The sequence below is a fragment of the Pleurodeles waltl genome, chromosome 2_1 (genome assembly GCF_031143425.1).
Source record: "Pleurodeles waltl isolate 20211129_DDA chromosome 2_1, aPleWal1.hap1.20221129, whole genome shotgun sequence".
Classification (NCBI taxonomy): Eukaryota; Metazoa; Chordata; class Amphibia; order Caudata; family Salamandridae; genus Pleurodeles; species Pleurodeles waltl.
This window is the reverse complement of record NC_090438.1, coordinates 279,310,966-279,324,357: the sequence shown is the minus strand read 5'-3', so window position 1 is coordinate 279,324,357 and position 13,392 is coordinate 279,310,966. Positions and strand designations below refer to the sequence as shown.

Sequence of the window (13,392 nt, the reverse complement as noted above, 5' to 3'; positions counted from 1 at the left end):
GGATGTCAGGGTACCAGTGATCCGTACCTCGATAACTGGCTGTTGAAGATTGGCTCGACGTAGGCAGTCATAGACCATCTCCACACAACAGCAAACCGTCTCACATCGTGAGGGTTCACTATCAACATGCCAAAGTCACACCTGACTCCCAGACACACTCATTCATCAGAGCTATCCTGGATACGGTGTAGTTTTGTGCCCTCCCCAAGAGTGGAGAGTCCAGGACATTCGGGCTACTATCCCAATGTTTCATCCTCTGTACTGAATCTCAGTAAGGGTGGGCTTGAGGCTGCTGGGACTCTTGGCATCCTGTGTCGTGCTAGTCCAACTCACCAGATGGCACAAGTGAACTCAGCAGTGGGATCTAAAGTCCTAGTGGGCACAGTAGAAGGGGAACCTTTTGGATTCCATCCAGATATCAGAGGAGATTTCACAGTTTCTGCAGGTTTGGCTGCTAGACCTTGCTTGGGCCAGTCGAAGGCCCCTCTTCTTACTCCACACCAAGCTGACAGAGGTCCGGGATGCATAACTACTGACATGGGAAGGCCGTCTGGACGAGGTGAAAGTCAAAGGCTCCTTTCTCCAGTGAAATCTGCAACCATATCGGTTTGCTAGAGTGGCAGGCGATCGTCTTGAGGTTTAAAGTCTTGCTGCCATTCATCAGAGGGAAGATGGTACAGGTTCTCATAGACAAGACTGCCATCATGTGGTACTGCCTCAAGCTGTACCAAGAGGTTTTGTACCTCTGAAAGTGGCTGGCTCGCCCTGACATTTCTCTGTTCCTGAACCCCCTGGTATGATCCTTAAACAGCAAGGCAGACTAATTCAGTCACTGATGCCTAGCAGATCACGAATGACAGCTGCACCAGGGGGTTGTGCAGGCCATTTTCTTACAATGGGGCCTGGCCTTATCTGTTCACCACACCAAGAACATTCAGTGTCAGCTTTTTACATCCAAGAATTTCCAAGAAAGCACTTTCTCTGAGAAGCATTTGCCAGAAATGGTGCTTGGGACTCCTATGTGCCTCTCTGCCTCTACCTCTGTGACTTGAGTTCTGAAGAATGTCAAGACTGGCCAGGCCCAAGTCATTCTGGTGGCTCCATATTGGCCCAGAAGGGTGTGGTTTCTAGAACTAATGGGCATGAGCATCTGTCCCCGCTTCTGGAGGACCTAACCTTGTTGCAACAGGGCAGGGTCCTGCATGCGGGCATCCCCACTGTGCATCTCAATATGTACAGATTGAGCTGCAGCATTTAGAATCTCTTGATTTTCCTCTGAACTATGTTAATGTGATTCTCGCAGGCAGGCCTCCATCTACCAAACTGGTGTACAGCGTGTGCTGGGACGAGTTTGTGTCTTGGTGTGGCACCTGACGAATTGACAAGCTTAGCTGTCTGAAGTGCTGTTTGTATTCTCAAGAGCCTAGCAAAACATTGCGTTTGGCACTACTAAAGACTATTTGATGGCTTATTTGGCTTTTGTGAGGTTGACAGATCAGTCATTTTATTTTAATCATCTATTGCAATTAGCTTTCTTAATGGTTTACAGCATGTTCCCACCGCAGCCATTTGTGAAGCCGTAGTGGGACTGGAATTTGGTTCTCACTTTTCAATGGGTACCCCATTTGGGCCAATGCCCAGCTGTCCATTGCATCTCTTGAACCTGAAAACATTTTTCTGGGTGCGATCACGCCAGCTCATCATGTGAATAAGCTGCAGGCCCTTTGTCTATTGGCCTTATACAACATTCTTCCCAGCCAAGCTGGTGTTGAGAACTCAAGCAGCATTTCTACTGAAGTTAGTAACACCTTTCCATGTTGGGCAGTCTGTCACTATAGATCTGGTAAGAGCTAGCTAAGAGGCAGCCTCGTGAAGGGTTGAGGGATCATCCTTCTTGGGCCAAGGCTGCTGTTACTGCTCTAGCACACAGAGTGGCTGTCCTGGATATCCATCAGGTTGCTACGTGGACATCAGTGCACACATTTGCAAACCACTATTGAATCCGTCTGGATGCTCACGTTGTCTGTTTTGCCCTTCAGGAATTTTCAGTGTGAGCCATTCCACAGACACAAAACCTGGGGAGTCACTGCTTTTGTATCTATTCTTAAGGTAAGGTATCTGAGGTTAGAAGTATCTATCAGAAGAACAGGCTTCTTACCTTCTGTAACGCTCTTTCTGGTGAATACTCTATCAACAACAGGTTACTCACTGATCCTCCCACCTTCCCATTCTGGGAAGTGCACTCTTTTCCCATCTAAAAAGGTCCTAACCCGGAGATCAGCACACTGGTCAAGCCAATGTGCTGATGGGCTGTGTCTGAGGGAATGGACAAGCCCTAGAAAGCAAATAACATCTGCCTGCACAGGTGGCACTTATATGCGGGTCGCTTCTCAATTTATGATTGGAACATTATCCATGAAGAGTACTGCTTTTGAGTTTGCCAATCCAGTCTGACACCTGATGGGATATTCATAAGGTGAGGAATCTGTGAGTAGGGTGTCCATCAGAGGGAGTGTTGTGAAAATTAAGTAACTTGTTCATTAAGTGTATTAAGAGTATAAGCACTAATCAGAAAACAGGACACCTATAAAACACTGACATATGTAATACAGTACTGATACAATGAATCAGTAATCTCACAATTATAATAGTAATCTCATCAGGAACTGTTAACCAAATAATCCATAAAAAGCTATACAGTGATGAAATTGCCCCCAGCTTTAGTGTTCTTGAAGTGCTAATGTTTATAAACATATCAACAACACAAGCAAAGCAAATTCAATGACATCTACTCCATCAGTAGTACCTACCAAGGAAGGAAACACTATTTTTGGAGTTTGTAAATTGATGCCCATGGTGGAAGTTGGTTACCCTTTGAGTGACAAACCCAACACAGGACCAGACTATGAGACTTCTCTGGGTGCAGCAAAGTCTATAGCCATTCGGGTGTTTGACTGTCACAGTGGCAGGTCAGTGGAGTGCAAACGGGATAGAAATCACAAATGATGGTGCATGTGAGGGTGTATCCAGCAGGCATATTTATCAGCTGTCTCACCTGTAGATTTTGCAGTCAATGTCTCAGGCAACCCTCCTCCATCTTTGTGGGGGTTTCAGTGGATGTTCATGAATATCTATTGTGGAAGTTGATTCTTCAACAGCATGCCTCTGGTCGCTTGATGGGGGCTTGAACTAGCTTCAGGTTTATACTTTGGCGCTCTGGTCTCCGTGGATTGATGGGCGCTTCTATGCAGGCAATGGAGGGGAATAGCAGACCTGCAGAGCTTCGACAGCACCTTCAAGCTTATTTCCAGACAGGACGAAGAGGACTGACAACAACTTCACATTGGGGCATTGGTTGATTCAAACAGGTCCAAGTCAATTTATGGCAGTTACTCAGACTAAGTGAAAGATTTCCAATGTTCTAGCCATATAGAAGTCTGCTGTTATTTCAATTTGTAAACCTACATTCATAAAGTTTTTGTTATTTAATGTCTTGGTATTTTTAGGTTTTAACATATCTAGTGAGCATTAGAGCACTGTAGAGCTGAGAGGATGGTATAGATGAAAATCTAACATGGTTTTGAGGCAGAGCCCTTTCTCTGTGGTGGATTAAGTGCACTTTAAAGAGCTGTGTCTTCAATTATTTTCTGATTTGCAGGAGTATTTGTTTCTCCCCAGTATGTGAAGGGAAGTTCATTGAGGTTCCAAGTGCATAACTACAGAAGCAGTATTACTGGGGCTCTTTGCATTTTACCTCCCTGTTTGTGGTGCATTGGCCTCCAAGAATTTCGGTTTTGCGACAGGTAGGGAGGTGCTTTCGATTGTCGCTGATTTTCAAGTGACAGCGGATATCGAAAGTTACTTAGGCTTGAGCAAGAGATGTCAATTCAAATATTTAAATGGTGGGAGGTGATGCGATCACGTTTATTTAGTTCCTTGATGAAGCATGCAGCACTGTGGTTGCTGATATGATGGTCGGTTTGAAGTCCAGACTGCTAGCTAGCAGGATTTCATTTGTGTGTGGAGATGACGTTCCGTGGTAGAGAGGGAGTTGCTTTCAAGCTACACATTTGTAAAATTTAGGTTTCTAATCGAAAGTCAAAGGTGAAGTCAGGTTACTTTGAAACTTGTGGCCAGTTTTGAATTTAATATATACAGTTTTACATTGGATAACAACTCTTGGATTTTGTCCAAGAATCGTGATTTAAGGGCCAAGCTGCCACCTGTCACTAAAATCCCAAATGGCCCATACTTTTTAGGTGTTATGGCAAAGTGCGCAGTGCACGTGCCTGTCCGAACAATACTCGATCACCTGACCCTTAAAGGTCTACATCCCCAACAACGTAGTGTACGCTAGCTATACCAGCTAAGGAAGGTAGTCACAAGGGAGTTCGAAAATCAATCAAGTGTTTCAGGGTGCATCAAAGGGAATGTGAGTCTTACATTTGCCCTTCTCTAGTGTTAGTTTCAAAAACTGTGTAAATCATGCAGTTTGATGGATGAGTTTACAGATGCTGTCATCTCTGATCGAAATATCTGTATAAAGGAGATGTCATGCTACCTTAATGGCTGCTCCTCGCTCTACATGTTTTATGAAAATGGTAGGAAGCAATCAGGCAGGATATTCCTTAAAGCCATTTCGGGCATCTTTTTCCACGTATAGCCACTCCCTGCACCTTCACCTCACTCTTGCAGCTTTCTCTGTTTGTGACGCTTTTCCGTCGTTCTCTTCTTCCATCTTTCCCATGTGTGTTTTGCTCTCAGTAAATGCCTGACGCAAAAAATATTAGTGCTTGCCCCCCCAAATAAGTGCTGGTGCCCCCCACCGGCTCAAAATAAGCACTGTAAGAACCCAATGTTATAAGTCAGACTTTTATGGTGTGAGTGTACTCTCGTTGGCGCAGACAGTTTCACATCCATTTCACCAGGAATCTCCACATGGGTTCCACCCTTAACCGTCTCCTCAAACACAGTAACGTTTGATCAATTATATTTGTATTGTTTAATGGGTCGGGTGATAAAATGCTTAATTTATTACAGTCCTCTAACCTCTGTCAGCCGATGTGACCAACGTGCACAGGGCACACAGATACGTGGGGCTTTGAACGAGGACTTTAATGTAGAGCCAAGGACCGTGTTCGAGGCGGGGCTGTGCCTTGGGACTGCAGCCGCGTTTGTGTTGGTGTCTAATTCTGCCCTTTGTTTATTTCAGGTCTATTAATGCTTTTTTGATCGTGTATCTGTGTATCCTGCTCTGCAAGGCCATCGTGTGCACTACTTTGAAGTACGTCTGGCAGAGTGACCCCGCCAATGACGAGCCTTGGTACAGTGAAAAAACGCGGAAAGAAAAGGAGTCATTCAAGGTACGACGATCGCTTGTTTATTTTCCTAAAGTATTATTATAAAAATGATTCACCATTATATGCTGGTGCAGCTTCCTAAGCATTAAAAACACGTTTTCGCATGTGTGTTTGTACTGGATTCGAGGGAGTTTTTTTAAAGCTTCTAGACAGATGATTTTCATCTTCAATTAAGATTTTTTTGTATGAGTTAACCAGTAGCAAGATTTTTCTGCTATAATTAAATTGATTGAAAATGAGTTTCACATGAAAATGTGTTTTGTGATAATTATACCCAGGTTCACGTGGACATTCTGGTTTGCTCTTGTATTTGTTTGGTGTCCTTGGGTTTTGAGGCCAGGTGGGATATCATGCACCGGATGGCCTCTTTAAAATACAGTATCAATTGTATATTGTTTCATGTTTACTTTGTCAGTTGTTTCGCCAACTTATCGCTGCCAGCCTGCTGGCTACAGTAATGCAGTAAATAATAGTACAGTGGGGTTTGATCGGGTGCAAATGTGAAAAGTAGCAAACCTCGTCAGACAGTGCCACCTGGAAGATATCCACTACTCTGTGTGCACTGTAGACTCGAAGCACAAGCAAGCCTGTCAATGCTCGTTGTAGGTTTCCTCCTATCGTTTGCTTAGATTGTCCAATCATAATGGATTCACAAAAATCAGAGTAAGTATGCATGGCAATGCATGCATATCCATCGTTATCGAATGTAGACCTGCCACAGATTACTTGCAGAGTGCAAACAATCTATGCATGTGTACTGTGGGCACTCAAACCCGCTAGAAAATTAAAACATGATAGCCATTTTCAAAGTATACGAAGAAATAGACCACAACGGCTACACTTCAGTATTGGCTTTGCTGATGCTTGCATCACCGTTTTACTGTCATTGGTAAAGCTATAGCAGTAGCAAACAAGCACTGGCATAGCTAGAACGTTTGGATTTGCCAATGCTTGTTACCACTTTGTGAAGAAGATGCAATTACACTGTTCTCGGCCTTTTAGTGTTTATCTTGGTTCACAATGTTTTGCTTCTGTCAATGTTTTTATTGTCAGATTTCATTCTAAATGCATGCGTTTCCTGGGGATAAGGATTATGTTTTTTATCCTTCTCTCTGAATGGCTTCTTTTCCTACTGTTATTCTAACCTCGAACTGCAAATACTGGGTGAGGAAAAGCTGAATAGCTGTTTTTCTGGCCATACATTTCATTATTGGTGTTGGGACTGAAATGTCCCCTACAGGGTAGACAGGGTTGTATCCTGCCCATGGATGTCATTTAGGGGTTAGCAGGGGTCGCAGTTGGAGCGGAATTGCATCAGAGCGGAGCCTCACAACGCCACCCACTGGCACACAGAGGTACTGCTGAAAAGCTTCCAGATCTAGTCTGATGCATGGGGAATATTGAAAAGGTGAGGAATCTGACGCTATTTGGAGTCTCTACCAGAAAGTGCATTAACGGACATAAGTAGCTTGTTCCATAAGGTGATTATGTGCTAAATCTACATTATGTACATTACAACGGTGTTAGAATCCTGTTTGTGTTGATGTAAATGTATTTGGTGGAAAATGTGTCAGTAGGTCAGATTTTCAATTTCAATCCTTGCCCTTTTAGTGCATGTTTAAAGCTCTAGGTACTAAACGTTCTCCCTCCCCAGCTCTGTTTCGTTTTTAGATCGAACCTACCACAGTGCAAGCTGTCTGTTTGCTAAATACCTATTTCAGCTTACCAAGAATTTACAGTGGCCTTAAAGTCCGCCCATTGCTCACAAATGTTTGAATTGATTGCCACTTTCATTTGTTTGCTTGTATACTGATCCTTGCCTTGTCCAGCTTGTGTTTGCCGCTCCCCTAGAGCACATCCTTTTTACTTGTTTCCTTCCACCGCTCACTTTTAGAGAAATATTTTTAGGCCTGGCCTGCCAGCAGCTTTAGGTGTTAGGCTAAATTCTTGATTTTAAGAAACAATATATGTGATCCTTGCATACTGTGGCCTTTTGTCATTCACTCTTTGCTTCTGCCCATCTTAGCATACATAACAGGGTAAAGGGTCAGCCCACTGTGTCACTGCCGCCATTGACTGATTGCATTCTGCTTGTGCACAAAGTGCACATTCTTCCCAAAAGAAGGGCCTTGCAGCGCCACAGTTGATAATCTAATGTGCCTTTTTTATTTAATAAAAATATATTGCATGCTTGCAATTATTTTTCCTTTGGCGAGGCCCCAGTAGTTCAATTCAGGCAGCTATCAGGCAGCCCCTTACTATCAGTCTTCAAACGCAATGCTCAACATTTCGGGCACTGATTTGGAAAGTATAACAGGCATGCTTTTCAACAGGGGGTTCCAACAATGATGGTAAACCATGCCTACCACACAGAGAGGTGGCAGCGGAGTGTTTTTCCTCAAAATACTGATTACTTAGAATAAAATACAGAAATCGGTATTTTGAAGAAAAACAAAGTATTGCCACTTTCTCTCATGCACGTAGACTTTTTTTGACGAGCACCTCTGAAATGCAGTTCCCTTTTCATTTGTGTTCCAAAGCAGCACAGATAATCTTTGTTCTCCAGGAATAAAACAAAATACTGGTCTGGCGAGAAATGTCTAAACATTTCCTTGTCAGAGGGTATGGTTTCGGTGAGGCGGTTGGTCTGGCCTCATACAGGTGAGCAAAGTAACTTGTTACTGCCCCTATCATTTCGGTCCATGATGTTGTTCACCGAAACCAACTGGCGTTCATTTACTGAAAGGCTCGAGGAGCCCACATCTCAAGGATTTTAGGTCTTGTTGCTAGACATTGCATGTGCGGCTATTGCAAAACGTATTGTTAGGCTACAGCTGGTGCAGAGTCGTTGCTTACTGTTGGTTGGCTTCACTGTCACTCTCAGTTGCTTACTTCTTATTCGTTAGCATTTGTGAGATTTCCTTCCTCTTCTTGTGTTCATCCCTCCCCAGAAGCATGGATGCCTTGCTATGTTCTTATTCTGACTTCTGTGTTGCTTCTCCCACCCACTTACCCCCAGGTTTCTTCCATACCCATTACCCCCCTTCCTCTACTCCACCCACTTTCCAAAAGAAAAAAACACTTTCGTGTTTTTTTTTCTTTTGCCAATCCAAGTTGAATCAGCAAATAAAAACTAAAACTAAAAAAAAAAAAAAAAAGTGGCTGCATTTTTTAGGCACATGCATGCTTGGTGTGCTTGCATACAAAATGACGCAATAGGCTTTGTTTTTCTCAACTCGCCATCGGAGATGTTCTATAGCATGGCTAAAAAGGTATTGGATAAGCCAATAGATCCCAAAGATGCAAACTATTGGCTTTGCCAATATTTGTTATGTGATGAATATCTGTATAAGTATAATGGATACTTATTCTTTTCATCTGTTTTCGATCTTCTAAAACAATAAAATTAAAGTTGTTGAGAAAAAGTAATGACTGCCTCTTCCGGCACATCTCTTGAGAAATGTCTTGTTTTAATTTAGTTTTTTCAAAATGTTACATATTCTCATTAGGTCAAACAATACTGATACCAAACAGCACATCTTTTCTTTTATTGGGTCAAGCCCTGCATCGTTCCGATCTTTGCACCCATGTTTTTCGGTGAAAGGTAGCATTTCAAATTATCCAAATTACATAGGTCTGCATTTGAAATCGACATTCTTGGTAAAGGCGCCTACTTGTAACCCTGAGAAAATGCTGTTATCCCTTTGGCTATGATATTCATTTCCTGTCTTTGTTATTGTGAGAGGCTCGTCTGCAGGGTTAACAGCTGCATCGATCAGGCGGCACCAGTAGGCCTGAAACCATGCTTTTGTTTTATCCGCCTAGTGGATTTCACATGTGCTGCAGTCCACAGGTGACATTTAACTTTCCATGTCATTGGTGTACTTTCCTTCACCTTATACTATAGCTTCATTGGAAAGTTAAAAATGCCGATCAGGGTGTGGGGCAATTTTAATTTGTTTTAGGGGTCAGGGCTCATACAGTGGAAATTAGAAAGTGATGCCCCAGCAATAGCAGTAAGCAAAACATGGGGGTGATCACAAAAAAAGATGGGTTTTTAGACGCCAGTTAAAAAACAATTTCTTGTTGCTTCAGTTAGCCTATGTCTTTTCACCAATCTGAATCATTCATTCCTGAAATACTTTACCTAAAAGCAACCTTATTGAGATCCTCCTGGATGGTCCCCAGGTTTGACCAAGTCGCAGAGGTCGTCTGCGCTATTTATAGATCTCAGCCTGACTGGTAGGGACCTCTGTGCTGCAAAGGGAGCCACACTAAAAGTTTTCCATGCAGGTGGCATGTTTACAGCACCAGCTTAGCAAATTTTTTGTTCATAGAAAACAAACTCCCAAAGCAGGAAGCAAGAAATAAAAGACCCCGATGTGCAAGGAACTTTCTCCTTACACATGGGGATCATTCTGCATTTTCCCTGCCCTTGCAACCTTTTGGTGGACGGGGCATCAGACCAGCTCTGCTGGTGTAAACCGGTACTTCCAATGCCTCGAATAGAGTGCGGGAATGACAAGTTCTGCAGTGCTGCCTCTCCACCATACCCTAAATTAGGCTGTGGTTGGAGATGTGTGGCAATGTGCAACAGCCCTTGTTTTCAGACACAATGGACATGTGCTCAGTCACACATTCAAGTGAACATACAATGCTCAGTCTTTACTGTGTTATTAAAGTAGCTGCTGCTTTGACCGCAAAATAGTTTTTTGGTATTTGTTTTTGTGTTCTGCGGAGTGAATTTAAATTTTCTGGTTTATGTTAGGTTTTAACAAGAATAAGATGCGCCGTATCATGTCCCAGAATTACAAAATTTTACAGAAGAACCCCCTGCTTTGTTTTTGCTGTGTACACGTAAAAATAAGTCAATCTCTTTGTATCGGATGGCATCTCGAAAAAATCATCCTTATATTAAACTGACAGATGCCTTTATACAATAAAAACTGAGAGCGTTGTTCACTAATTACAAGATTTCATGTACTTGGCTAATTTGTCGATTGAGCAAGCTATGCATTTTTTCAGTAACACCTGGTTCTTACAACCAACTTGTTGTCCCCACTACCTGTCTAATTATTTTGTGGCCAAGATTGTCAGCTCTCACAGTGCTACAGAAGAGCTTTTGAATATTGGACACTCTTTACCCTCACCAGAGTGCTAGAGTTGTGTCAGTCTCTCAGACTATTCCACAGATAAAACGACCCACAATCTGCAGCTATTTCCTTGTTCGCATCCTGTGGCCACTATATTGCCCATCATTGCCACCCACTGATACGGTTAATTCTGCTCTTGTTTTAGACTGTTCTCCTTTGAAGGGGCGAGCGCAAAGCACTCCACCCCTCTTCTAATTTCTCTTTAGGGGGATTTTAACCACACTTATGTTACGTCAGTCACTTTCATTGGTTCGTGGGCTTGCCTTTTAAAATCTGCTTGTTTTCATTCGTGAAAGGCATGCCATACCTTTTCTGGTGTTTAGCCCTCCTCGAGAGCACCATAACCTACTGGAAACATACGAGGCTCCATGGTCTCTGAACTACTTTTTCTTTAATTTAATGTTTTTTTTCCTTTAGTGTGTCAAGAGAAGTCCGGTTAGGAGTTTACAACACTAATAGCTTTAACTCGACGCAATGCGAGACCCATTGCATTGCAAATGCTTGTTTATAAAGGACATCCTAGAACTTATGTGTTCCACTTCTTCTGGCTCTCTGCTTGATCCTTGTCCTCCAGATGTTCCCCTTCAGGATGCCCGTTTGGTAGCCCAGACATTACAGGTTATACATAATACATCTATGTCCACTTCTTATCCTCTCTTCTTGGAAACACTCTTTGATGACCCCCCTCCTCAAAAAACATCTCCAAGTCCTTTGAGAAATGTTCTTCTCATTTCTCCTTTACCTTTCCCCATCAATATCCTGCAAAATTCTTTCAAAAGACAGATCGCTCATCTCGACCATCTTGGATGCTGCCCACTCTAACTATTGTTCTTCATCTAAGGCTGAGTTTGCCTTGACTTAATCAGCTTATGAGCTCTGTAGGGCTGCGGCACATGTCGTATTCCAGTGGGTTGGATATCAAAGCTAATAGAGAAAGCAGCTAATTTCGAGAAAAAAACAATAATAGGAGTTTCTATTTATGTACCATGTTAAGTAAGTGAAGTGAATCACAACCCGATTGTCTGCTATGGTGAGCGACTGAGGTGGTCAGTGAAGCACTCAGATGTATAAAAACAGTTACTGTAATTATGTTCCTCCATTTCTGGGAAACCTCTCTGAACCAAAGCACCAGGCTGAAAAACACTGTTTAAAGGAGTAATGGGGAAAAGGAGACGGCGGAGAGGAAGGCTAAATGTGTTTCTTCTCTTCCTTAAATGAAAACAGGTGTTTTTCCATAATTATGTTAAATTATTCAGTGAACACCTTATGAAACATCCCGGCATGCTGTACAAGTAATTGATGCTTTCACGTGCAGATTCATGTCATCTGTAAAACTTAATATTTGCACAGGTGGTAGTGCAGAGGAGGATGGGAAGAGTCTCAATTTCCATATTTTCTTTTTTTAAACTGTTTTTATTTCGTTTTTCATATGCAAACATCATTCCATGATCCTAGTGAAGTACAGTAACCCTGAACGACCACGGTGAAGGTGATCATAGAACAGTATCAAATACCCAGATTATGTAGTGGGGGGCAGCCGCTCAGGTGGGTCTCGCCTTCCATTTGACTTTCTGTTGCACACCCAGTCGCACCTTCATCCCTCCTACCCAGATTCTTTTGCTCGCCCTATCTCTCTCTCATTCTCTCATCTCGTTTGACTTTGTCTGTGAAGTTTAGAATTCTCCAGATTCCTCATTGCCCAAAAAAGTGCACGTTAGTGTTCTCCAGCGAGTAAAACTGCACCTAAAAAAAGTGCCGCTGTGAGTGCGTTTGGTGAACTGCCACAAGGGGCGCTGCATTAATCAAACCTCGGCAGAAACTTCAAATCAGATGCGACAGTAGATTAAGCATTAGGCCTCAATAGAAAGACAGGAATGACAGCAGTGGTCATCTTGTGGTTTTCTTCAGATTTCTGGGATTCTTTTCTCCGATACTGCACAAGATGGCTTTGAATCAAAAAGCTTCATCAGTCTCAACAACTCACTTTGCGGAACGTTTGCGTTACTTACCTGAGGAACAAGGTAATATAACAGGTAATGCTTAGGCTAGCCTAAACAATGCTATTACGTATCCTGTGGTGTATGAACAGAATATAGAAGAATTAAAATAGCACGTCTTTAAAACCACTAAAACAGGGATCTAAGCAAAGTAATAATTACTTAGGAAAGGAGAATGCAGACTTCTCAATGTTCGCAGTGTGACCTCCTAATAACTTACCTATAAAACACAGAACGATGTATTTTCATTAACAAAATTAATGATTTAAACACCAGTTTGACAGACATTTATTATCTCAACTTGGTTTTGTTTATATCAAACACCACCATTTTAAACTTCTGCGTAAGCGTAAGCTCTCGCTTCTGCTCCCGCGTCGCAGGGGGATAAGAGTGCATGCGTCGCTGCAAAGTTGCGGTGAGTCGAGAAGTACCGTGCCGTGCTGGGGCAGTGCAATCTACGAGGAGCCTGCTCTTTGCCTGCCCTTTGCTCGTGAGGGTAGAAACCGCACTGTGGATGGCGCAAGCTACAGGGAGGCTGTCCCTCGCTCCCGCTCCCAGGAGGGTTTCCAGGAGGGCAAAGTTGCTGCAAGCTACGAGGAGCTTGCTCTTTGCTCGCGCAGCTAAGCGAGAAACCGTGAGAAAGCGCGCCGCAGACAGTGCTAGCTACGGGGGGTGGGGCTGTTCCCTGCTCCCACTCCCGTTTCCAGGTGGACAAAGTCTCCACAAGCCAAGAGACTCTGTGCAGCCAAGGGCAGCGCAAGCTACGAGGAGCCTGCTTTTGCTCCCGGAAAGTGAAAGTGACGCTCCCGCCCTAGGGAGCTGATAGAATAGTGGCAGTGCGGGAGAAGACGCCGGGAAGTGATAGTGATACCGCAAAGCCGC

At 43.3% G+C, this 13,392-nt stretch overlaps 1 protein-coding gene across 4 annotated transcripts in view; it reads left to right on the top strand.

The window, feature by feature from the left end:
* The window catches only part of ATP11C (ATPase phospholipid transporting 11C), a 589,522-nt gene that overhangs the window by 321,369 nt on the left and 254,761 nt on the right, over positions 1–13,392 (top strand). For all 4 annotated transcript variants that reach the window (XM_069212455.1, XM_069212454.1, XM_069212452.1 and 1 more), the window contains exon 11: positions 5,213–5,363. In XM_069212455.1, the coding sequence (XP_069068556.1) occupies positions 5,213–5,363 (151 nt within the window). The remainder of the gene's footprint in view (positions 1–5,212; positions 5,364–13,392) is intronic.